This window comes from Anas platyrhynchos, chromosome 12 (genome assembly GCF_047663525.1).
Source record: "Anas platyrhynchos isolate ZD024472 breed Pekin duck chromosome 12, IASCAAS_PekinDuck_T2T, whole genome shotgun sequence".
Lineage (NCBI taxonomy): Eukaryota > Metazoa > Chordata > Aves > Anseriformes > Anatidae > Anas > Anas platyrhynchos.
In genome coordinates, this window is record NC_092598.1 from 5,076,528 (window position 1) to 5,103,830 (window position 27,303).

The 27,303-nt window shown below is 42.1% G+C and overlaps 1 protein-coding gene and 1 long non-coding RNA gene across 3 annotated transcripts in view; one reads left to right on the plus strand and one right to left on the minus strand.

Annotated features, from left to right (window-relative positions):
* The window catches only part of GAN (gigaxonin), a 39,643-nt gene extending 14,298 nt beyond the window's left edge, over positions 1 to 25,345 (minus strand). Inside the window, exons 1-10 of the mRNA XM_038185669.2 lie at positions 25,069 to 25,345; positions 12,671 to 12,785; positions 11,470 to 11,820; positions 10,378 to 10,595; positions 9,360 to 9,481; positions 8,764 to 8,876; positions 7,578 to 7,727; positions 7,139 to 7,275; positions 6,330 to 6,458; positions 365 to 474 (exon numbers count right to left, since the gene is read on the minus strand). Of these exons, the coding sequence (XP_038041597.1) occupies positions 365 to 474; positions 6,330 to 6,458; positions 7,139 to 7,275; positions 7,578 to 7,727; positions 8,764 to 8,876; positions 9,360 to 9,481; positions 10,378 to 10,595; positions 11,470 to 11,820; positions 12,671 to 12,785; positions 25,069 to 25,235 (1,612 nt within the window). The 5' untranslated portion in view covers positions 25,236 to 25,345. The remainder of the gene's footprint in view (positions 1 to 364; positions 475 to 6,329; positions 6,459 to 7,138; positions 7,276 to 7,577; positions 7,728 to 8,763; positions 8,877 to 9,359; positions 9,482 to 10,377; positions 10,596 to 11,469; positions 11,821 to 12,670; positions 12,786 to 25,068) is intronic.
* Positions 25,346 to 25,379: 34 nt separating this feature from the next.
* LOC106016720 (uncharacterized) lies at positions 25,380 to 26,570 on the plus strand. Of its 2 annotated transcripts, XR_001189621.5 has the most exons (3): positions 25,380 to 25,614; positions 25,788 to 25,918; positions 26,307 to 26,570. It is a non-coding gene; the product is annotated as an uncharacterized lncRNA (long non-coding RNA). The 2 variants fall into 2 exon arrangements; XR_002401507.4 differs by having other exon boundaries at positions 25,380 to 25,918.
* Positions 26,571 to 27,303: the final 733 nt, after the last annotated feature.

The following is a 27,303-nucleotide window of genomic DNA, read 5'->3' on the forward strand; positions in this document are numbered from 1 at the left end:
CACAAAACCACCTGCCTACCACCGCAAAGAAAGGATAAACAGCCCCAGGCACTAACATTTTTGCTTCTGTTTAGATGAAGTAACATACTCTTGATCTCTTCTGATCTTCAGACAGATAACCAACCAAATTATAATGCCAAATTTGTTTTTGAGGTCCAATGTACAAAACAAACCTGTACAGTTCTGTACAACTAGCAGAACTTCCCTGAAGACAACGATAACTTAACAGGACGTAATCTAAAATTACAGAGGACTGGAGTGAACTCCTACGTTTTCATTTTAAAAAAAATCAGTCTTATTAGCACCGAGTATTTAAAAGACTGGAAGAAGACAAGCAACAGACGTTATGAGTTCTAGTTCTGACCTGTATCAAGATCCCCAATCACGTAAATGCTGGCTCCAATGGGCACAGCTCCATACACGAAAGAAGAACTAGTTGGGATACACAGGTTCTGGTCATTTAGATAAATCCACCTGTAAGAAAATAAAAATAAACTGGTTTGTGATTTTTATCCAACACAAAAAAAAATCCAGGTTCATTTTCCAACTGCCATCTTTGAATCAAAACCAGAGTGTACAAGTTAATTATTTTTATGTGAAAATTGATGTAAAATTGTCTAGTTCAAGACAGACCTGGTTCTTCCTAGCTAGGAAAACCAATTGGTACTACTATTTAGGAAATTTTGGATACTTTATCTTGAATTTACTGTATTGCAGAATTGCTTCACTCATCTGCGTAATCTAATCCAAAATAAATTCTTCTTGCAGACGCCCAGTGTGAAAGAAATGCAGGCATGTAAGAGCCTTTTTTCCACCAACAGCTACAACAGTCAATTTTCCCTACAAAGAAAATTCTAGTCAATTTTGTCTTCAAATCAGCAAAATCATAAAAACGTGTAAATCTTAACAGTCTATAGCAGGGGAAAAACCATGTTGCCACAGTGAGTCCTCGTTACAAAGGAATGCCTTCCCCCATACAATTCCCTAACTTCTTTAACTGCACTTTACCAGCAACACGAAATTCCCTGGCCAGGAAGAAGAACACAGCACTCGGCAATGCTTCATTTTAAACAAGGCATAAGAGATTGGAACTCAAACTGGTAAGGGAACTGGGGAACGAAACGTTCATTCCTTGGAAGTGAAAGAGAACTTCCCAATCACATATCAGGCTCTTTTCAAGCACTTCCTAGCTCGTTCTGTAATCCTACAGCTCCCCTGTATTCACATTAAGAACACCTTCATTTCAATACCACATCAGCTTGATCTTCCTGCCATGTGAAAAGCAGGTTTCTAAGTTGAAGCTTTTGGAAGCCAGGTATGTACCCTGTCACCCCTGAGAGACACATGTTTATAAAGGTGTCCCGTTTCTCTAGAGTTGTCAGCACCCTCTCCATGGTTTTGAAATCAATTTCTACAGATGCTGCTGCACTTTTGCAGACGCTGTCATAGTTATGATTGTTAGATCCTGAAGACATACAAATCAATGTTATTTTAGGTGACTGCTCCCAGATCTTTTATTAAGTAATTTACAGAAAACAGGAGAGTTTGAAAAGCCTTTGACAGCAGCACCATCCATTTGCAATGCCACACCTGGTTAATTTGAGGTAAAAGTCAGGAAATATTCTCATGGATATTGCTGGCCTTGGAAAATTCTGTCTCAGCTTCACTCATGATTCAGAAGCAAGCCTCTTTCCTGGCACTGAAAGGGAAGCTGCTACATATTAATTGTCTTGGAAGGATCGATTTTAAAGGCCAAATTAAAGGATGAGCTGCCCATTATTATTTTATTGTCTATGCTATACAATGAACACTACAATGCTACAGAAAGGAATGGAAACGTTTGTAGCTGTCACAGAGGAACACAAATGAACAATGAAGAGAGAAAATCTGCAGTGATTCAAGAACTCTGTTACACAGCAAAACACTTTACAGCATATTTCACTAGCTTTCTTTCTTGACTATGGGAAGAGGACACGTTCAATATTTTTATTTTTAGTACCAAGGTACCTAGAATTAAGAAAACTGAATTAAGCAGTAGAGAAATGGAAGAGGAAGATTATTTTTTAGTTGCAAATAGAATACTACGTCAAGGAAGGAAAAGTACAACACTAGATGGGTTAGGCTAGCTACTGATCAAGTGTGGAAATCATGTGAACTTTGGGGATTTGGCTGCACCAGACAATCAAAGCTCTGGAGTTTAAAAAGCGCAGGACCCAACCATTTTACTACCGCACATCAAGGAAAGAAATATTAAAGTATCTGCAGTTGCTTGTGAAAATTCCTTCTCAGCCTTTCTCAACACATACACTTTAAAAACAGCCCCAACTTTTCAGGAACGCTTACAGCAGTTTTAGCAGTTAAAACTAGGAAGGAACAAAGACAGGAAGGGCAAGGGGTCACGTTTCATCAGAGCTTGACTACGCTCCAGCTCCATGTGGGCTGTGCCTACTGTTGGAACAGTATGGAAAAAACACCATACAAGAAATTCACAGTCTTCAGGAATTCAAAAACACTCCTCGGAACACAGCTCTTACGTACTTCTCCAGGACGGCTCTGCTCAAACGGAATCTGAGAGCGGCAGAGGCGCGTAACCACGGGCAAAAACAATTACTGTGAAACTGAAATATGCTTCCACAGAAATTAAAAAAAAAAAAATGGGAGGGGGGAGGAATCCTGGTTTCTTTCAGTCTTAAAGGGATACAACCCAAAAAATTAATTTAACTGCTGTATGTGCTAAGCGGGATGGTAACTTATTTCCAAATGAGAAGTAAATAGGGACACAATACAGACCCAGTGCATTCACACACGTCACCTTCAGCTCCAAGCAGCTGTGAAAGGAAGCCTACAAATGAATGAAAACCTCTTCTGTGCTCTGCTTATCTGACAGCACTATCAGTCAGACAGTTTTCTCATTACATTTGCATAAGCATTTCCTTCTAATGAGATTCCTGCATACCATATGGACCAACCTCCCTAATACTACAAGTTTGTTTGGTTTACTATTTACATACCGCTGAAAGCATTTTCTTATTTCTATGATGTTCCAGAAGCAAAAGGAATTCGTTTTTTTAGCCAAGTACTGCTACAGAACAAGCATCTCACTTTTATTCCCCTAGATATCTGCAAATTTTGATAATTCTTTTGAACTAGGAGCTAGTAAGAATTAATAATAATAATAATTTCAAAACAAAACAAACAAACAAAAACCACTAAACTACCCCACTCACAGAGAACCAGTGGCTACACTCAAGGACAGGGCTCCACCAGCACCTCTGACACATGTTGCTCATCTCTCACATTTTTTAAAATCAATTCTTATCCTGAGCTATATTTTTAAAACAAGTATGCAATGTACACAAAGCTCAGTTCATAACACTTAAAAAAAAGTCTACATCCTCAAAAAACCCTGCGGCCCAATTGTATATATTTCCTATCCACAGTTTACTTAAATTCACTCATGCACAAGGCTGACAAAACATTTATTAACTGAAAAACTTCAGTTACAGAAGTACTTCAAATATTACAAGAATTACTACATTACCCACTCCACATTTCATGTGTATGCTAGTATTCCATCTCACTTCATTTATTTTATTGCTTGTTTATACAGTATAGTTTAACAGGATTTTTAATGTTGGTGTTTTTTTTTTTTTGTTTTTGGCTCATGTGAAGATCTCGGCATATTTCAGTCTTTAGAGAAGTGTGTGTCATGGGGAAGAATAACAATTCTGAAAGACTGCACACAATGAATTATTCTGGACTAAGTTACTGTCCAAGTAAGCAATATCAAACAAGTTAAGCCTCAGTCCTTTAATCCAATTGAAAACAGATTTATACTAGTTTATATACTGATATAAGTGCAAATGCTTACCTAAAACACGTAACTCAGTTCCCCATGGACTCAGGATGCCTAGGATAACTCTATATCCTTTCCTCTTAGGTACTGAGGGTTGTGTCACACATATGAAAAAATGATGCAAATCACGCACATGTGTATTGCTGCACAGAACTGAACCAGCAGTACCTGATGGCTGAACTCAGTGCAAAAAGCTCTTTCCACTCAAAACGGGACCAAACACGACAGAGTTCTGAAGTTACTTAAACACAGCTGGAAAAGCCTGTAGTTCATTAGGAAATATGCAACACCAGTAAGCTGCTATTCAAAAAGCCGCTCTGAATTTTGTTTTGAGAGCTTTCTGGATATACACTGTTAGAATTCATACGTCGAGCTTTTGGCCCACTGTTACTAAATAATCTTCCAAACACATTCCTCCTTTCCACAGACTTTTGTCAATCATATACACACACAGTCTGTGGTGGTATTTCAGGTTTGATCAGACAGCTCCAGTATTATTTCTTCATTGTAACTAGAAGAGGAATACACTATTTGGAGTTTCAAGGTGCTTCATCCTGACTTCTTGAAGCTGCTGATTTGAAGACTAATTACTACTATTTGTTTCAGAAACTATCACAGAAGAAATAAATGCACTTTGCAATAATAAACTAATAATTTCATAAGAAATGCATAAGATTAAGATAAAGAATCAGTCTTTGCATACATCACATTAAACTATGCGCTCTGGAACTGGGACGAAGACATTGTCCACCTTTGGTAAAATGTATAGCATCACTTCTGCTTTATTCAGAGTACTGATGCACAGCAGAGCACATGATACCCTGTGCAAGTGGAACTGCTTAACTGATCAAACACACACCCCAGTATTTAGCATATGGTTTTCACAGATTTAAGAGAAGCACATAATTTAAGCTTTCATGCTTCACTCCAAATAAAGTGATTTAGATTTGTTTTCTGCGCTTACTGAATCAGCTGAGGAAACACCCTCATGTTTTCCAGGGAGTCAACTTGCCTTCATTTGGTATTCATTTCATATTTGCAAAACACTATTATAATGAAATTATTATAATATTCCAGATTCAATCTTACTTCAAAGGCCAGTGCCAGACAATAGTGTATTTTGTCTTGGCATTTGGCAGGCAGAACAATTTGCTAACTTCACTTTGAAGCAAAGTCCCTTTACGACTATTTTCTCTCTTCCCCAGGCAAGCACAGCTCAGGCTTCTCAGGCACTGCCATGGCTTCAGCGAGTGGCACTCATCCTGCCCAGCACTCAGGCAGTGCCTGAAATTAAGGGTAAGTGCTAGTCCCTGCTAGCTAATGCTATAAAACAGCGTGGTAACACAGCACCCTCTCCTGGTTAAGTGCCATCACTTCTCACTCCGGGGGATGAAAACGGGCTCTTCCAAAACCAGAGGGCAGAGGCAGATTGCTGCGGAGCGGCACAGGGAGCTGGCACTCCGCTGGTAACCAGCCTGGTCTCCCAAGCAGCCCTTGGAGCCCATGCACAAGTTTATGCCAGGTTGAACTTTTAAGATTGAATTCAGTGTGTTGGCAAGGCAGAAAGACAAAGCAAAGCAGCCCTCAACATGTGCCTCTGCGAGCAGCTCAGCAGTCACATTACCTGCTGCTACCTCACCTCCCTCTGTGCCAGCACAGCCCTCGTGGCTCTCACAGGACAGATGAGGTCCTAGATCAAGAGCTGAAGTGACTGGATTTGTATTACAGTGATACATGAAGCCTGTAACACCTCTGGGATGCCACACCAAGCAAACCCAGAGAAATGCACTATTAGAAATGCTGCCTTACAGATACCTGCAGACAGCAGGTGGCACCACCAACTCACCTGCACTGGGCCAGAAACTGCAAACTTTTTCAAGCTACACTTTACCTGTGAGCTTAGACTGCACCAACCAGAGCACTGGTAAGAAATCATGAACTATATATCACCTTCTGAACTATATACCACCTCATGCCCAAAAGCTTATTAGCCTTTAGCATTTCCCCCACACCAAGGGAACAGAAAACACTAGGGAGCATCAGCAGCATTAACCTCTTATCTGTCGGCTTCCTATAACCACCTTGAAGAGCATTTCTTCTCCAGCTTCTTTTGATTAGAGCTAGTTTGGACATCATTTAAAATAACACAGAAGACCCTTTCAAACAAAAAATTAAAACCTCTTTACATTCACACCTTAGAATAAAATTATATAATAAACTTCCAACTACTATTTCATTTTCGTGTGCTTTTATACAGGTGACAGACATAAAAAAGTCTTTATCTTGTAATACAGACTTGGTAATCTCCACAGTCAACATCTTTGAGATTTCTGACAGTAAAGTCTTACTGCAATTCAGTAGAATAAAAAAGCAAAGTTGTCCAATTTACTGTTACATGCAAGAAGAAAACACTGGAAGTACCAAAGCTTGTCAATTATGACTGAAGCATATGCATACAGCTATAATTAGTTACCTTTTAAACTCGTCATGATAAAATTCAGATTTGCATGTCACCATCTCGCTGGCTTGACTGTCATCACGACTCCTGACCCCACCAAATACATAAAGCTCAGAGGCAACTCCGCAGGCCACTGCCCCAAATCTGCAAATCCAAATAAGAAAGGAGGAAAAAAAAACCAAAAACATAACCAAAAGATATATCAAAACCATTTAATCCATCTGAATTTTCTTTTTTTTTTTTTACATACATGTATATAGCTAAAAACATATTTTTATCAAAATATTATATATTTGACAAAGTTGGATGAGTCATTAATATAAAATTATGAGCACCTACTTCAGACCATGTAAATGAACAAAACAACAAGTACAATTCTGAAACTCCAACTGAACTACAATTTCTACTTTGTTTTGCATCAGGATAGTGTTGCTTGTAACAGGAGAAGCATATTCCTACAGAATCCATATCTATTGCTTGGATACTTATCTTTACTCAGCCACATCTTGGCATTACAATCACAGGCCACCATGATCAGAAAGACAGTGTGAAATTCACAGGGCTTTCTAACAGCAGTATTTAGGGATTTGTCAGAGGAGTAAAGGCAAGTACTTCTAATCAGAGCATCAGCACTTTGGTGTTAAAACGTCTGTACATGATATGAAGCATAGACTGATACAACACTGATGACATGAACTGTCAACTCTTCCTTTATTTAAATAAGTAAATAACCAAATGCTTTTGTGACTGTTTTGGAGGTTTCTGACTGAATATACTCTTGCAATCTAGTTCTCCCTCTCCTCCTGCCCTCCGTTTTTACCCACCTTCTCTCTTTCAGAGGACAAATTGCTGTCCACTGCTGAGTCCTAGGATCATAACACTCAACAGATTCAAAGAGCTTTCCATAGGAGCCTCCACCCATTGCATAGATTTTCTTCTTCATAGCTGCATAGCAGCCAATCTTGAAGATAAAAAAGAAAAAAGTACACCTAAGATTACATGCAAACACACAGTATCAAGAGCTCAAACGACCTATATACACATGCACACACACACATATCTGGGTTACCTGTACTGCACGTCAAACAATGCTGTACATAGAAGTTTTCAGCCACAGTTTTATAAACTTTATTTATAAAGTTGCTCATTTCATTTTGAGGATTATTTGTTACATTTTCTACTTGAAACAAAGGGTTAAAATACATAGGCTGGTTTAAACTGTTTAACAGCAAGTGATGCGATAGCATTCAATGTAGTTCTTACCTTTCTAACCATAGTCAAGTCTGGCTGCTTGGTCCAGGTACGGCTATAAATATCATAGCTCTCCATAGAGATTAGCTCCCTTTCACCATCCTCGCCTCCCAGAATATACAGAATTCCATCAATCTCTACCACACCAAAATTATGTCGTGCCTAAGGAATAAAGTCAACGCTGTAACTGCTGTTGTGAATAAATCAATACAATTTTTTTCTCATATCTGTCAGCAAAGTGATACTGGCATTATTTGTGTGGGGTTTTAATTTATTTACTAAAAAGTTAAGGCTCAATCTCACAACGAACATTATTAAACTCTCCAATTAAACAACACAAAGGGTAGTCAAACAGCAGCAAAGGCAGAAGGGACTCTGCAGAAATCTAAGAACAGAGCTTGGCCATATTTCAGTTTGCATAGTAGCGGCCTCCAAGATGAAGCTGCTGCTTTCAAGTCTCTACAGTAGCAAAATCTGGACCCACGATCTGTGAAAAGGCAGCCCTTCTGTTTTGTAAACAGCACAGCTACCTTCACTGTCTTACTCATAGTAAACAAGAAACATAATGCATCACAACTACAAACGTGGATTTCCTTTGAGCACAATTACAGGTCCTCGCCAATAGGAGACTTTAATAAGGAAAATCCTGTGGCAAACAACAATTTTGTAACAAACAACCTGTGCTGATTTAAGAAAATAAAATATGCAGGCACATTAAGAATAACAAATGCAAATAATAAACTGTTCCTTTTTGATGGGATGCAAATATGAAGAAGGAAATATTAACTCAAATACAACTGTGCAAGTCAACTTCTGCATGTTGACCTGCCCTCTGTCTCTTCTGCACAGCCCAATCCCTTTACCCCTGTAAGAGTTCTCTTGCATACAAGTAAGGGAAACTTATGCATATTCATAGAATGTCAGTCTACACAGAGCGTTAAGCATACTGCTTCGGTGTGGAATTCCTGAGGTTCAGCTTTACAGCTAGCTGTTCACCAGGTTTTCCAGACCCTGCCGTCATTATCGAACCATGAGAAACCACAAGATATAAGTAGAAAGCAATCTGTAGCATGGTTTTGAATGCATAAAATGCAAATGACAGGAGACTCAGAATAAAATTTTGCAAAGCAACAGAACATTTTGCCAAAGTAAAAAAAAAAAAAAAAATTAAATTCCAACAGTTAAGTAAGGAGCTTGCCTCATTCATCGGTGGCAAGGAACTCCATGAATTGGTATCTGGATCATATTTCTCTCCAGAGCTTAGCGTTCCTTTGTTTTCATCTTGACCACCAAGCACAAATAAAAATCCTTCTGTAAAACAAAATATGATGTGATCTTAAAAACAGGGTTCACACCTGCACACTGAGCAAGACAACATGACTGGTGAGCTGTATCCTAGACTTTGCTAAGAGGTTCAGACCAGTCACAGGTCAAACTCTGGGCCGGAGAAGGTAAAAACCCTTACTTATACTTGTACTTAAGTCTACTACTGCAGATACTATTCAATATATTCAGTGATGCAACAACTAGAATCTACTTGAAACATGAAATACTCTTGGAGAGACAGATGAGTAGGCTCCCATAAAATATTGTGCGAATGGTCATTTTAAGACACTCAGATGACAGGAAGATTCACAGAATAAAGTGATGTTTTGGCCAGACAAAGGGGAAGCATGAAATAAACCCAGTGCAACCAATCTTAAAAGAAAAGAATTATTATAAAGTGTATCTCGCATTTTGAGGCAGGGTAAGTTTTCATAACATTGGCTTGACAAACACAAAGTTCCCCTTTACCTGCTGACAATACTCCATGATTGATCCTTGGTATACTCATAGGAGCAAGTTCAATCCAGAGCTGCCTATTGGGGTCATAAAGAGGACACATGCACCGCATCACTGAGGTTGGTTTCCGTGATCTGAACACAAGGTGAGGAACAAACAAACAGAACTGAGACACAGTTTTACAAGTTCACTGTTAACCACTGTGTCTGAAACTTTTCTGTTCAGAGCAATGTACATTCATAAAGTATGGCATTTACCTGGTAAGGAGAAAATCCCCAAACCAAATGCAAGTTTAGTTTTGTACAAACTGATGACATAAAAAGCAGGAGCACCTCATTCATATTACATCTGCACATACTTTTATGAAGAACTTTGTTTGAACTGAGAAGAACTGATGGGGATTTTCAGTAACATCTCAGAAAAGCGAGAGTGCAACCTGATATGCAAAACCTTAAATATCTGAGTGTTTTATTTCACTTCTATAAAGAGCTAACTTTTAGAGTGCTAAACTTAAACTGGACAAAACCGTCTCCTGCACTGCATGAGTAAAGAAAAAGCAAAGAAAGGGATTGTGTGGAACACAAATTTTCACCTGGCATCTCAGATGCACTGATAATGTTCTTTGGAACCACAGCTACTATAAGCAAAACAGTTAAAGCACACATTCATTATTATTCAGGCTTACTATAGACACTTTTCACATCATTAGAAAAGAGTTTCTCCAATGTTCTGTGCTTAGAGTAAAATCTATTCAGTTAAAAAAACAGCCAATGTTTACTAAACACACATGACCTATTCTAAGTCTACCCCATGTAGAATTTCAGAAAATTATCACAAAATAACTATTTATTGCTGAATCATTCACAAAGGTATTTTAGGTGTGGCTGACCAACTCAAGACCAAGCTCAAATGAAATACTAATAAGCACATTAGGTGTATAGAAAACATGCTGTGTTTTCAGATGCGCCGTGGATGCTGGATGGTTGGATTTGGCCATTTGTGACAACCTGCAATGCCTCTTAGTACTTACACTCTTTCCTCTCCACCAACAGTGACGATACACTCTGAGTAGCCCCGGGGTTTGAAGGAGGCCAGCATCGCCTCTCCCTGCTGCGGTGGCGTGAGCGGAATATTGTTGCATTCTTTGACAATCTCCCGTACCAGCGGTTCGCTCATCATCTGCTCCCGTAAGTACGCTGCATCCAGGCCTGACACCCACACTGCTGACATGACATCCTTCATGTGAACCTACAGAAAAAGGCAAATGCAACGATATTCCCCAGACTTTACAAAACAGCACCAAGGCACCTGTACATACAGGTACTTCTGTACCTATCAAAAGCTTTAAAGAGTATTTTTGATATTTGGAAGCAGTAGCAAAATCTACAGCAATGCTATTAAGAAGCCTTTGAAGTTTCACAAATGGGCCACTTGTTCTCTGTCTCTCAGAGATCAAGATTATGTCATTAAATGCCAAAGCTGTCTTCTTTTTTTTTCTTCTTCTTAGTGTCTATGAAATAACAAAGACAGCAGATAATACATCATCAACACAGCATTCACCTTTTTACTACAACCATGCTGTCTGCATTTTTGGCAAAATTAAACTCTAATTCAAGAACTACATTATCCATGAAAGAAGCATACCCAGAAAACAAGGTTTAGAAGGAGCAGCTGAGAGAACCAGGACTGTTTAGGATTGAGAAAGGCTGAGGAGAGACCTCATTGCTTTCTACAGCTACCTGAAAGGAGGCTGCAGGGAGAAGGGTGTCAGTCTCTTTTCTCAGGTGACAAGCGATAGGATGCAAGCCAACATTCTCAAGTTGTGCTGGGGAGCTTTAGATTGGACATTAGGAAGAATAATTTCCGCATGGCAAGGGTGCTTAAGCATTGGAACAGGCTGCCCAGGGAAGTGGCAGAGTCACCATCACTGGAGGTATATACGAGATGTGGTGCTTAGGGACATGGTTTAGTGAAGGGCTTGGCAGTGCTTGGTTAATGGCTGGTCTTGATGATCTTATGGGTCATTTCCAACCTAAACGGTCCTATTTTAAGCTCCCACTAATTAGAGTAAGCAAAGTGATTTGAATTACATTCGAAAAAATAAACCTTTTGATATCCTGACCTTTCTTGATTCTGAATCATGAGAAATCCACCTGATAACCGCTTCAAAGACGTATTTTTCGTTTCCAACATTGAGCTTTTCCATTGACAGTACTTCTTTCAGTTTTTGAGGAGTCAGTTCCAAGAATTCCTCCGTGCTGCTGACATCTCGAAAATGAGTTTCCAGATACTCTGAGGCAAGGTAGTGAACATGATGCAAACAATAGTGCAGTGCAAAGTCCCGAATACCAATACAGTTCTCAGCAGCTATGCAGCCTTCTAAAAACTCACAGCAGAGAGTTTTTAAGTCTGTAAGCAACAGGAGATCAGCTGCCTGTACCACATCTTGGATTGTTTCTTCATTTAGCCTGATCTGAAAGAAATAATGTAGAAGTTATTGCTATCACTCATTTGCTTCATGACATGTCTGCATTCATTACACTCATTCTCAGTGGCTGGAAAATGGGAGTATTAAAGGGTATAAAAATTATGAGAAATCACTACGACTATTGCATGTTTATAAACCAACAAAAAAATGGAAAGGCATTAGCTTGACTGAAGGTGTCAAGCAGAACTTTGCACCTCAGGGAACTAAAAAATTGCTAATCTAATCTGAGAACCTAAAATGAATTTTGTTGCAATAAACAAATAACTTTTACAAATGCATATCCAGAAAAGAATTCCAAGCCATATTGGCCTTTTTGGTTTATGCTGAAACTTAAAACTAGTTCAGCAATCACTGTCTGGTTCTGAAAAAAATGGACACCAACTTTAATTCCTGCTAAGGTGACTGGAACAAAGATCTGAATGGGTACACAGCCAGCAAGAGGACAGAGAACTGGGCATGAGGATGCCTGCTGTATTGTAATACCGGTCAGTGATGGGGTCTCAGCCTCCATTGCTATCACTCCAGTTTTCTTTTACAGTAGTAAAAGGCTGCATGCTTTAAAGCTGGTTACTGAAGTTAGCCACCCTTTTAATACCGGCACTTAACACTGAATCTTTTAGTCCTTCCCCCCATAGCATGAGAGAACTGCAGAGCTCAGTCTCTATTTCACGTACAGAGCCCACGTGTGGGCTTCTTCTGCCTTGCAGAAGTTGTTTCAAGTACTAAACTTTATAGTGAGATGCCTGATTGCTATTCTGACAGATAAGCCTATTTTAAAACTCAGGTTATTTTTCCAAACAATTCAATTTCCACCTAGCACATTTTAATATCGTACCTGGCCACTGAAGATGTAATCTAGTATCTCTTTCATGATATCAACAGATATCCCTTCAAGTTCAATCTTATACGTTGAGCCATCGTCCTTAGGAGGATTGTAATTCAACTTCGTTCTAAGAGGAGAGGAGAAAATGAATCAATAAATAAAAAGCACTTGTGACCTGGGCATAGTATTTATTTCTACAGAAATCAACAGTAAACAAGCTATAGATCACTTCAGATGAAACAGGAATGTTAAAACCTTACCATATAATTTGAAAATTGCCTCTCTTGAATTAGCATGAAAAGGCTATATGCACAGTTTCTAATATTGCTCATCACATTTCCAAACAGAACAAATATGTTAGCCTTGCAAACTATTCATGCATCAGAGAGCCAAAGTAATTTTCCCATGGCTCATTCATTGCAAACATTCATAAACATCACTTAGAACTTCAAAAAGAATGGCAGTTCTGCTGAGAGATGAAGCAAGAATTTGCTTTGGTAAAGGTTGAAAAAACAAAAAAAACACAAAAAAAAACAACAACAAACTTGAACAAAACAAACAAACAACCATTGGAATGAGCATACGTGATCAGAATATACACTGGCAGCACAAATATTTTGACTGCATTACCTTTTTGTGTAGTTTATGATGTTATCAGCCTAATGCTATGCCTGGCTCTAACTGAACTGTGTGCTCACAGTTCTAGGAAGCAGCCCGTGTTCTGCTCTGCCAGGCTTTAAATATTCATCGACACCAGTGGACACTGTACTCAGGAGCAATTTCTTTAAAAATACCAGGAACAGTTCGATGTGCTTTTGAACAGAACGGAGAAGTGGGGCAGGAAGGAGGAGGAAATAACAGCAACACAGCCAAGTTTGCTTTCCATCAGTTGTAAGTACAAGCACTTCTTCCAGGAAAGACAACTTGGAGTTCAAAAGGGAACCAGTCTAGTAAACACAGTCCCAAGAGCTGAAAGCTCATTTTGAACTTTATTTTCACACTTTAGGCAACCAAGAATACATTATAAAGACGAGAAAAGTTGTTTCACTGCCTGTATATATACCCACACGTTTACATAAACCCTTTAAAAGTATTTCTATTTTCATTTGAATATATTCTTACATACAGTAAGTTTCTTAATGTGAAAAGCTGTGGCTTTACTAAGCTGAAGACATCTTAATTTGTCACTGTCCTCCACTATCCACACTCATAGTGCATAAATACATAAATAGGACTTAGCTAAGGGCCAGATTCTGCTTCACTTACTCACACTCGGGATAAATTAGTTTCTCACAAGATACAACTCACATCGAATAAAATCCTAGTCTATAAGGAGCTATTTTTAAGCGTGAATAAGGGCGGTAATTTTAGCCCTTGAGTTAATCATATTTGTGGTCTTGTTCTCACAGAGCTCCGTCACGAGTCACGCTGCTCCCATTCACACGGTCGGCTGCAAGAGGGCTGAAGCTGAGCCGCTTCGTTCTGTTTGTGCAGCACCTAGCACGAGGTGGAATACAAATAACAGGACAACACCATGACTTGGATTAGTGAATTGCTGATTTCCTAACACCTGGAATGAGATGAGGAGAACCAGACTGGTTCTGGGGTTCTGTGAGGCCCCAGGTGACTTCTGACATGGCATGCGGTGCGAAAACAGGCGCTGGTTTTGAGAGCTGCCAGCTGAAGTCCTGCAGAGCAAAACCGGGCTGGAGCACCGCTGTGCAGCTCACGTCCCCACGGGGAATCGGCTTTTGTCATCCCCACGAGCTCCAGGTGATAAAACAGCACACACACACAGAATCGAGGTGTCCTCACACAGATTTTTCAAGTCTACCCAAAGTACCTCAATTTTACCTATGCCAATTACACTCAAGTTGGGGGTTTCTTCCACACAGAACATGGGCCAGCCACACACCATGGGTTTTGAACCAAGCACAAGGCGTATAATAAACACATTGCATGCCAGGGCTAATGGGGAGATTAGGGAAAGGACTGGTGCTGTTTATCACTAACTTTCATCTCTGCATCACCTGCACACACCCAAGCTAAATCACCTCATTGCACGGACTTTACACGGACGCCTCCTAGTAACAAGAGAGCGTTGCTCAGAGTTTTTGGGTCTTATCAGGCTGGATGTTCTAATTACTGTGTACCTTCCAGGCCACAGCTGTTATTAACCTGAGAAGAAACAAACCAATCACCGACGCTTGCCCAAAACAAACTCAAAGCAGAAAAAATAAGCTTGTGAGCACATCGATTGATTCCAAAGTTACAGGTACTTGTATGTAGGCAAATATTCACTGTATGCAAATGCATCCCACTCACTTTCGGGTAAGCTTTCTTCCTATCACGTGTCCTGAGAAGCGGTAGTTATCCGTCTGTCTCATAACCCTCATTTGCTAGCTACCGAACTACTGGGTTATCTATTTTGGTGCAGAGATGTCTGAGCTGTGACATAAGAACCACTCCCAAAGAGCAGCTGGAGGTGCTCCTTGTTGCTTGTGTCGGTACTGCGAGACAGCTGCTGCCTGATGGGGAGAGTGGAGGGGAGAAAAGGATAAAAATAAAAAAATTAAAGGATGGATCGTCACTAGGCTTGGGCTGGAAAATGCTAAGATGGAAAAGAGTCTAGTGTGGAAGTGTGGTAAGAAAGCTGAAGGAGGAGAACGAAGGAGGGGGTATGTAAGAGGAAGGAATGGAGACAGATGTGCCTCCTCTTGCATCACGCAGCATCGGCTGTCACCTGCACCCACTTTCACACCTCAGCAGCAGAAGCAGTGTGGGTATCCCTGTCACAGCCTATGCAACCACCAGAACGAGAGAAGTTTCCAAACATGTTTGTTCCCAGCTCAGGTGCAGAGTGGACAGCAGGTTGTGAAATGCTTAACCCTGCTTCTCTATCAAATTTCGCTCTAGAAGAAAAAAGTTCCACACCATGCTCGAACAGAGGTTTCCAGCCTGTCAGTACATCAGGCAGAGGGACCTTTTCTTTCTCTGTTGTGCTCTTTTCCACAGTGATTCACTCAGCCCAGGACTTGTGCAGCTGAAACCTGGAAATGGTATTCAGCAAATGAAGGTGCAGAGATGTGTCCGGCCAGATGTGGCTGCTTCTAATACATGTGTGAGAGCTTCCTACTAAGGACAACATTTCTAATTACTCTAAAAGCATTCTAATTTGCCAAACCACAGCAGAAAAGACTGCCTCAGTCTTCCTCAACTCAGATGAAAGACCAGAACATCAAGGTTTAGAAGGAAATAAAAGCGCACAGCCAAGCAGAAAACCCATTATGCAGGAGCAGAGCACACCTGAGATGCATACCGAGCTGGGGGAAAACAAGGCCAGGCAACTTCTTAGAACTTCTTAGTCCTATTTTCTTAAGTAATTTCATTTTGAGCAGCTCGACTCCATACATGTTTTAAAACCATGTGTGTCCGTGTCCCTCCTCCTTTTTTTCCTTTTTTTTTTTTTTTTTTTTTTTTAAAAAAAAAAAGGGCATCATCATCGTAAGTTGAAATTGCTCCTGGTAATGTAAACAAGGAGTTCAACAAATCCACAACATCCACCCCAACCTCTTGTACCTGTAGGAGAACTGCTTGGCATGTACCATACCTTGAGCAGGTGGCACCCAAACAACTGGTTTTATGCTGTGTTTTGATGTTGTGTGTCTGCCTTAGACAAATTTAGAATCTGTTCTTCCACATCACTTAAGGAATACAATCCTAATGAGTCATCTCAAATGTCACTGCATAACGCAGAATAAGGAGAAAAATTCCAATACCTCTTCTGTATACGTAAGCAACAACATAAGCAAGGTAAATCGTTAAAATGAAAACAAGGTCTTAAGAACGAGTTTTGGTATCGCTAGGAATTACAGCTCACATCTAAGAGTACAAAACAGATTTAAAACATTAAAATAAAACCAGGTAAATTGAAAACTGTCCACAGTTCTCAGTAAAATTAAGACAGATCTTCCAACATAACTCTCATAAAAACAAACACACACACACAAAGGAAACCACAGCCATACTTTGAACCTTACCGCCAAGCCTCTATAACAGCACTGCTGTGGGACACTTAATATAAATGAGAAGAACATTTAAGAGGGGACCTTGTTTTTCTGACCTTTAACCAATGACCTGAGGGGGTGGAGGGGAATAGCAATACTAACAAAAGGTAATAATAGAAATAAACCAACAAACAACATGAAAAACAAAACAAAGGATTCAGCCACCACCACCAAAGCCTGTTCTCTGGAGCCAGTCACCATTCTGTAGGAGTATTTTATCGTTAAAACCTCTGCCTTATCTGTGAACTGTTATGAAAAGATAACAGATATATTTCTACAACCGTGACAAATTATATAGAGACCAGCTGTATTCTTGGAACACTTTCATGCGGGTATACAGGTACCTAAACGTAACAAAACTTCTGCAGACTGAGCCCTCCAAAGAGCATGCTCTAGATCACATTCACCTCAAGTAGGCTAAAGATATTTATGGTGAAGAACAATTGGAAAATTTGGGAAACAAAGCCGGTTGCTTTGCTTTTGATGCTTCACAATGAGAAAAGACCAGAGGTTAAAACAAAACCTCTGCCTGCTTTGACATCATTGCACTGCTAACAAGGCAGTTCCATTGACCTGCTTACAAAGCTATCAAACAAAATTTCAGGAGGCAAGAGGGAAATGCTCTTCTTTTTGGAAGCAGCTGTCTTTCCAAATTAATGATTTTGCTCCAGATTAGCCATAAGGACTAGTCTACACTACACAAGCTCTGCCAATATTTTTATACTAATGTATTTTGGTATTAAAGTGGCAAAACTACCATTCTAGACCAAAGGGTAATAAAATCAGTTTTTGCTGATGTATCCTTTATCTGCAGCAGTGTTTTGACCTTCTCCAGACAGCATTTTAAAACAAAGCTATATTTCTAACAACAGTTTCTGGCAAAGACACACACCGAACTTAGAACATGCTCACAGCTATGACTCAGTCCCGAGTCAGAGCAGGATCACTACCAGACACCAGAGAACACCAAAAATGTCAAGCTAGTACTTTAAGGTTTTGCATCAGTAAGGAGAAAAATTTAAAATTCTGGTTTCAATGCTAACATAAGGTCAATTCAGCCTCCTCCTGATCCAGGTTTCCTTATGCGGGTCGAGTCTTCATACTATGAGCTTACCACATTAAATCTGAGTCCCACCTAAACTTCAGCAACACAGTGGCCAATTCCATTTTATTTCTCTGCCTTTATATCTGCAACATTTTCCACCCATTGAGACTGATTTTTCTGCATGAAAAATACATTAATAATTATGCTATTAAATAGGTCAGACAAAAACATGATGCAGCAGTTCACTCCACCCACCGCCATCCTCCAATACGGTATTTTACAACCAAATCAGAAGGTTCTCTTTGAGGTTGCACCCTGGCCTTTAGCAGTGCACATAAAAGACTGTCTTTACCACACCCTGCAGAGAGTGCCAGCTCTCAGGCTGTTTTGGCTGTGCCTGCCGTATGTCTCTCTTTTTAAGATTATCTGTAACTGCAACTTCTGGTCTCAAGGTGAAGTAGTCCACCCAACAGCTCAGCATAATAATCTGCAGAAGTTGCTTCAGAAGCTGCTTCCCTTGGCTCAAGGGTAACGACAGCTAGAAATAACTTAAACTTTTTATAGATGGAAAGATTAGGTCAAGAATTTAAAGCTTTTTTTTTTTTTTAAATGGGGGGAGGAAAAAAGAATAAAGCAATTCCTTCGACAGCAGCACAGGAGACGTGTTCAAGGCTCATGGGCTTCCCTCAATGAAGAGCTTGTTTACTCTAAAACCTGGAGTTATTCCGACTACACTGAGCTCATCCAGCACTAGGCTGTAATCTCCGCTGGAGATCTCCCCTCAACCAGCATTTCTTGCCTAAACACGCGAGCCAGGCCTAAGTAGACAGAACACACACTTGACTAACAGTCTCCAAGAAGGGCCTCTTGGAACTTCGCAGCCACAAAAAGTAGGGGACACTTTGTCTGTTGGGTTTTCCAGCCAACACTTGGTGTTTGGGACACAAACCAGCCAGCTGAGCTCACAAAGAAGTCGAGCACAACACGGTGGAGCCGGCCGCGGGCACCAAGGCCTCGCGCCATGCAGGCGGCATGAGGCAGAGCCAGGCCTTGGTGGTGTGTGCAGCCCGCATGGCTCCCCAGCCCTCACCCGGCCCATCGTGTACCTTCCTGCAGCACCGATACCTTTAACAACGTGGGATTTCTGTGCCAAGGGGTTTAGGAAGGTCATCTGTTTGTTATTAAGATGTAGAAGAAGAGATTTAGCCCCCATTCCTCAGCCGGCAGCAGGCTAGCTCAGTGCAGTACTCATCAAGGCTCCTCCTCAGTGAATGACATCAGTTCCATATTTCTGCCGTTTTTGTGCTCCACACAGTGCTTGAGCTCACTCACTACACAGGTGATTCATGAGATTCCATTCCGCACCAGCTGAAACGAAGAGCTAGCTCCCCAAACAGCAGTGGTGTATCTACCAGGCCACAGCTTGGAGCTAGGACCAACTTGCTTGAAGAGCAAAAGAAGACATTTCTGGGATATTGTTTTAAACCAAGAACTCAACTGTACCCTACTTCAAGATGTTTTCTTTCAAATTAGCACTGCTTTTAAGCTTGTTAAAAATACCTTTTTTTTTCCTTTTGAAGGACCAAGTAAAATACCTTACCCACACCATTAAAATTATCATTAAATATCTAAGAAACATAACACTGTGTAGTATGTCTCTAGTAAAATAAACACTCCTGTGGCTTCCTGAAATCTGATTTGCAGGATACCAATGAACCTGCTGAGAAAATTTGATTTATACAGGTGTTTATACCTCACTTATCCTGGGAGCACATGGGAGAAAAAAGCAGCATCAGAGTTCAAGAAAGATTTCCACAACTGCCAGTAAGTACAATGTAGAACGGACAAAGTTCGAAGTGCACAAGTAATACTGCAGGACAGCCAGAAGCTGCGAGGGGCACTGCCCATCTCTGAGAATCCACCTGAGGAAAGCACCAGCGCTCCAAACACGCCAGAAGCTGGAAAACTGAGGTCTGCAAGGCTGTAATGAAAAGCAACAACACGGTCAAGAGAGAAAAGGAAACAGAAGCATGGATTTCACCAGCACAGAAGGAAGAGCCAAGAGTCTACAATTCAAAGGACTGGATGTGTCCACGAACACTAACAATGCTTGTAGCAGGCAGCTTAAAGTCACTCAGGAGATGTAAAACCAACATGCCTGAGGACATAAAGCAGCCACTAACTACATGGTATTAAGAAGTTATTTCCTTGATAGGCAACAGGTAGTTTCAGAGCTGCCCATAACAGCTATTTTTGTTTGCTTGTTTTCTTGGAAATATTAAGCAGTGACAAAGATGTAACAGGGGAAGATAAATAGGGGAGACCGCAGCATGGCAGTGCATAGGTGGCACTACGCTCAGCAGCATGACTGAGGGGGAAAGCTTTGTACTATACCTGAAATAAAAGGTCTCGACTGAGCAAAGCAACAAACTCCTTAAGACCATCAGTTACTTTTCACATGTCAGCCCACATAAGGAAAATGTTCCTTCAGTAGTTGTAGCTGAGACCAATGCAACACAAAGAACACAAAGGAACATGTGTCCAGACTCAGCTCCAGATTTTCCTTCCTGCACAGGAAGAGCTTCAGAACAGCCCTGTCCCAGCCACAGAGTATGTTTTAAAGGACGCCAGAAAAATGGTTAATAAAAAAGCCCTTTTAACAACAAAATTGCTTTGTTTGGCAAAAGTTCAAAAGTTAACACGGGCACAAAAGCAACCTGCCCCACCTCCTTCAATTCGACCCTCAAACTGTGCATGTATAGGAACCGTGCGTCCCCAAACGCAAAGACCAAGAAGCGTCCTCTCAAGGCTCCTCAGTAAACAGTGTGCTCTGATTTCCTGTTCTCCCTCTGCCTGACGTGCAGCAGCAGCCCAGCTGTATTGTCTGCCTGTTTTCAGCTGGGAAGAGCCTTACTGTTTCCTCCCTCTAGGCCATCTTTAGGGGCTTGTTGGAGCAGGAAGGTGATTAACAACTCCCCACTCAAGCCTGGCATAGCACTTTTCAAAATCCTTTTTACAGCATAATCTCCTCACATACCTTTATCACTGTTGCCCCCAACTACCTGTCCAAACATAATGCATATTTCGGTGCTTTTTTCGTTGTGCCAGACAGGAAGTTTCTGGACATGGTTGTGATTTTGATTTATTGCTTCTCAGAGTTTGAGACTTACAACTCAGGTATCACTAAAGCATCATAGAGGATGTTTTAGTGTCACTTGGAAAGAAGTGTAGCCTGATCTGAAACACAGCTTTAAAAGTTTGGGAGGAAAACCTGGCACAATTTGTTTCTACCTTCCTGTAAGAGTTCAAACTGTCAGGGCAGCCTCTAAAGTCCCCAGGAATGTGACAGAAACCAACCTCTTGTAAGAAGGCTTGACTACGGCATGGCTTTACGCTGCTGCTTGTAGCACCATGCTGACAGAGGGGACAGGCGGACACCTGAAAACTTGGAACAAGCACAGAGCAATTCAGATGAACCAGCGCTTGAGAGAACGGGCTCCTGATCACCAAACACCTCCCAGCCTCAGCAGTCATTTATTTTAGTTCCAAAATGAAAGAGTTTTAAAGGACTATGAAAGATCCCCATGAATGTCCACTAAAACCAAACAGGTAGCAGGAAAGGCACAACAGGAGCAACTGGCACATGTCGGCCTCCACCTCGCAAGGCTCTGCGATGCCGGTACCAAAAGCTGCCACCTCAGCCTCTCCTGCGCAGACACGCCTGTGCACGAAGCAGCCCGAGCAGGCTGCCTGCCCGCAGACCTTGCTACTCCCAGCCCGAGCAGCACAGGAGCTGGGTGACGGAGGACAGGTCGCGGCACTGCTCCGCTGGAAGCTGTCTCAGCGCTGGCAGGTTACGGCTTGGGGTCGGAGAAGGGTCTTGCAAGGTCTGCTTCAGCGGGTTGAGCAGCGCAGGTAAGAAGATGGAACCGTTGTCATGTTATTTCTGGTCAATATCAATCCACAGAAAGCATTTATAAGCAAATGGAATGTAACGTGTACTTGATCTTACATCTTGATTTTGGTCTGGCTATATTATGCTCATCTGGAAAAAGATGAGAATACAGTTACTGCTCCGTTATCAAGTCAGAAAAGCCTCGAGGAACAGCACAGCGTGCGTGCACCCATCCGCAATCTGTTCACACAGATGTGTGAAAGCCAAAGATGAAACTTGCTGAGATAACTACAGCAACAAAAAAGTAATTTTAAAAACAGCACTTAATTGAGACAGCGGAACCACCGCTGCGTGACAGAGCAAAGCCTACCCAGGAACTTGGGTCCCGATACCCTCTGCTAACACAGCTCTCACTGCACCCTGATGCACAGGCAAACAGACGGCAAGCCAGCAAAATACTGAGAGCTGCAAGTTTCAGCTGGCCATGAACCGCTCATGCCAGACAGTGACAGAGCTGCTCGGATGAGAACATCTGCTGCTACCGCTGAGGATACCAGGAATACTTGGACCAGACCTATCCTATAAAAGGTTTGTGGATATATGCTACAACTTACGCCACGCTTACTGGTGTGAGCATAGTTTATTCTGTCAAAAGCACTCTGATGCCAGTGTAATTTACACTAGGGTCACAAACTAAACAAATTAAACCGAAGAAAAGCGTCTTGCGCAATACAACTGTAGCTATGTTACAGCTCCTGCCAGGACAAAAACTGTTAAAAAAAAAAAACAGTAAAGTGCAGAGCTGTTGCTGGGTAGTTGCAGCAGAGAAAATCAAGAGCTAACCTGGCTCGAATTTAACTTCTCTGGGATGCAGAGCAGTCTCTCTGAGCCAAACCACGCTTTGTCCTATGGCAGTCTCTTCATCAGGAATCCTCATTTTCTCAGGCTCAGGAACGTACCACAAGATGTTAGAGATACGCAGGAAGACTTCTCTTTTTTTTTTTTTAGTTATTTTCTTTAATAAATGCCAGAATTTGCTCCAGGAGCACACTAAAGCATGAAGCAAACCTGTACATACAAGGCAATTCTGTAGGAATTCACACAACCACCCGAGACCTCGCTGCCCCTACAAGCAACTGGGCATTCAGCAGCTGAGGCAAGACCTTAAGCTACCACAGGAATTAGAAGCCTTACTGGTCCCAGGCACTGAAAACTCATTCATGAGGCTGACCTTTTTTCCCTGCACTCTCAGAAGCTAGGGTATGGACAAGAAGGACAAGACCAGGAAAACATCTGTGCATCTTTCTTCCTCTTCCCACTGCAGCTGCCACCGCTGAGCCGCATGGACAGCCCAGCTGCCAAACAGCTGGAGGGACGCCACACCACCACCATTTACAAGTGCCCCACTCATAACGCTCTGCCAAACAACTTCCATGCAAAACCCAAACCAAGCAATGCTCCTCTCTCCGTGGCTACACAAATCCTTCAGCATACACAGGCTCCGCTCACACCCAGCCACCCCCTCACAACGTCCATGCCTACTTATTTTCCTGCTCACGCCCTAAACGAAGCGTTCATGCAAACCATGCACAACTTCGGAACCTGCCCACCAACTTGCCCACAGCCACAACACTTAATGACATAGCCAGATACAGAAAATGCAACGCCAACTAATAATTACAGTGCTTCGCTGCTAAGTTCGACATATCCACTCATTTTTCTTCCAAATTTTACTTCTGAAACGAATTGCTGGATTTTCTGAGCTTTATATTGGAATTTCTCAAGCAACTCAAATCAATCGACATTCGGAGACTTTGACAGACTCTGGTACCAGAGCGTGCTTTGGAATCATCTAACCTTTCAATACCAGGACATAAAATTCCTGAGTCTCTTTATATAGAAATGTAAATCAATCATTTTATTAAAAAAAAATAATAATATACGGGACTTGCAGAAAGTAGGTACCGTAGAGATGCATTTTATCTCTAGAGTGACTGAAACAATTTTAGCTGAAACCACAATGCTCCAACACTGGCAACCTACCCGACCGATTCCAGCCAACGTGAAGACCAGCTGGAACATGAAAGAGATGCTGGAGTGATGAAAAGAGGCAGCACAGGTGGAAATTAGTCTCTGCAAAGGTAGGTAAGCCAAACACTTCTCTTTATGTGCTGCAGAAGAATTAGGCACATGTATTTTTGGTTCTTTGTATCTTGCAAGCCCAAGGACAAGAGATGAGTAAGCTTAAAAAAAGATAAAAACCACCACAAAATCATACTTAAGTATTAATGCATGTAACCTACTTTCACACATAGTTAATGAGTTCCTTCATGGGATTTGAATCTGAACAATTTTGAGTTATAAAAAAAAAAAAAAAAAAAAAAAGCCGCAACTCTAATGACTGCAAGTTTTGTTGTTGTTGTTAATGCAGTTAGGTCTGACTCTCTGACTCCTCACACACACCTCACTTGTGTTTCCCAGCATGTTTTTCAGAGATGAACAACAAAATGCAATACATGATGAAAATCTGTGAAAAGTACTTTCCCATCAAATGGCATCTTTTAACTGCAATCTTTTTTGCAGTAAAAAAACAGCAGTACAGATATACATGAAACATGCAGTTGCAGTAGAACAATTTTTCCAACAACGTGGCCTCTTTCCATCTAAAGCAAGCCTCCCAAGCCTTAATTTTGGATAGGGCATTGGGTCATCTCAAATGTGATGAACAACAGCCTAAAAAAGATCCAGGCATTTGATGAGTACTGAGTCAACTGCTCATCCTTATGTCATGCCTTTGATTTGCCTCTCAGCACAGCCTTCCACAATTGCTTCTCAAGAGCAGAGCTGGAAAAAAAACAATTATGAGTATGCAAACTCCTCGGTGTGTTTCTTGGAAATCTTCCTGCTCTGAGCATTGGATGCTGTTTGATTTCTGAGCCCTGCCAGCTCCTTGCTGTAGGTGGGAAGCGCTGCTCCTTCAGCTCTGTCCAGGCTCGACATCCTTTATAGAAGTTAACCACCAACTTCACCTGCCATTTATTTATAGTTTATCCCCGAGAACACCGAGGCCCTGTTATAATGGCCATCGCACTGCCTAAAAGCACACAAAACCACGGAATCCGAGGTGTGCAGCCGCTCAGCCTCCCAGCCCCAGCACACGCAGGTGCTGTGAGGACTCGGCAGGCTGCAGGAAGCGCTCCTGCAGGCTGGTGCCAACGCAGCTCCCTATTCCTGGCCATATTAAACACCTCGGCCGCCCGCAGGACACACACAGGAGCCCTGCAGTTACCCCTGCTGCTCCTTCGGGCTGCGCCCGGCTGCTTTTTGGGGCGTTTGGCGCTGCCTCAGCGCCCTGCCCGGAGCCCCCCGGCGGCAGCGGGGCTCCCACGGAGCCGAGCCGTACCTGATGTAGGGGCTGGCGGCCGCCAGGATGTTCTTCTGCACCGGGATCTCCTCGCCCTCCAGCACCAGGTGCGCGTCGCAGAAGCGGCTCTCCTCGCGGAACGAGCTGAGGGCCCGCAGTAACCGAGCGGGGTGCTGGGGATCCGACACGGCGCTCGGCCCCGACATGGTGCCGTGCCGGGTCGAGCCGTGCCGAGCCGAGCCGGGCCGGGCCGTGCCGCCTCCCTCAGCGCCCGGGCACCATGGCGGCCCGCCCGCCCTGACATCATCTCCCCGCGCCGCCCTGACGGGGCGGGGGCTGCTGAGGCCCGGCCCCGGCCCTCAGCGCCTCACGGGTCCCCCCTCAGCGCCTGGAGGGGGGGGGGGGGGGGTTGTACCCCTGAGCCCACCGCCAGTTCTGTACGAGTTACTCTCTCCGAGTTCAAACGTGGTTAAAATCACTTAAAAAAAAAAAAAAAATCACTTTTTTTTTTTTTTTTTCACGGGTTGGAGGTGAAAATGAGGCGTGTTAGCATAAGGAGAAGTAAGAAAATGGGAATTAAATGAGGTGAGACTCGAGTGCCGCTGCAGCTGGCAACGTGCCCTCTTCGGGCGAAGATTTTCGTCAGAAGGATTCTTCACGAGGTTTTAGGCCGGGTATTTAACGGGCTTAATAGCACATTAGGAGATAACTTGATTCCGTCTGCTGCTTGTTTTTTTTTTTTTTTTTGTCTTTAACAGCATCCAAAATTTAAGTAGTGAAACTCGATTTGCAGCGAGCGAATGTGCTGTAAAAGCGGTGATGTTCCGGATCAGTCAGTGCTGCCAGGCGGGGGCAAGCAGAAGTTCGCCGCAGCCCCCTGCTCTGATGGGTAAATAAAATTCGAGTTTCTCACTGTGAAGCACCCCACTGCAACCACTCCTGGGGCTCCACTTTGGGGGAGAAATGTGTTTTCTGAGGGCCTGACTTGGTATAGCTGGGGTGGGCTGCATGCTTTTTACTACTTGCATTACTTTAAGTCAGTTTCTTTGATGTCAATCACGGTATTTAAAAATACATGTTTTTGAAATGGGGACAACTTAACATTTTATTTTATAGTTCATTCTAAATCAGCTCAATCCCATCTCCAAGTCATTTCAATGCTGGAAAAATTAGGGTAAAGGTATCTGGAAATGTCCCTGTAGGAAAGAGACATGAATGGCTCTACAAAGGCACCATTGTCCTCCCAGAGCTAGACACAGCGCTATTTTGTTCTCCAGATGGAGATTTCAGCCAGGACATCTGCACATGTAGACCCCTGTAAGTCAGAACTCTGCACCAAGCACTTCCTTGTGAAGACTGAACCTTTGAGCCAGCGTTTGCCGTTCAGCCCTTGCCAAAGTGCTTTCTGACTGGAGAGGGGTCCTGGAGAAGAGTACCATGCTCTGGCGTTGTTGGGCAGCTTTCAACAGGAATCTTAGAAGCAGCAGCGAATGCGTTTCACGTCCTGTGTGATGGCATTAAAAAATCTATGAGAAACGCCAGCACCTTTGCATCACTTATTTTTTAATACTACATACCTATCTTAAAGTATTAGAAGGCCACTTCTTCTGGCTTGGGTATAATTATCCGGACTGTCAAATGTCCTTATTCTGAGTAAGTACAGTGGAATGCGGAAACGTGGAAGCGATGCAGAGGAAGGCACATCCCCGGATCTCTTGGAGAGTATTGAAAGCAGCGAGCACTGCATCCTGTGCTGCTGGTGAAAGATGTGTTTTGCTTGTTGTTATTAATACTTCGGTAATTGCATACCCAAGGGAGCAGTGGTTTAAATTATTGTGAAAGCTGCCATTGAGTGGCCTGGTTATTTAAAAAGAAAAACACTGGTTTGTGTCTGTGCCTCCTGCACAGACTATTATGTAGGAAAACATAGTTGTATTTCTGGTTTTTAACTTGTCCTAGTAAACAGTGCTTCTGCTTCCTCCTGCTGTGTATGTGGGGCAATGGGCAAGGTGTAACAGATAATATCCACTTTCAGAGAACAAATTAATTATTATGTTTTGTTATTTGTTCCATTTAATGAAGCTCACTGATAAAAAAAAAAAAAGCAACAACAACAACAAACCACTCCTACCAACTAGAGAGCCATTTGTAACATCTTTCAAGTAACTATGTGTGTATACTGATGGCCTGATTCTTTTGCTCAACTGTTTTTTTCCTTTAAAGGAGCAATCTATCCATACTATTTTTATATGAAATCACTGTGTGTAGGTTCTT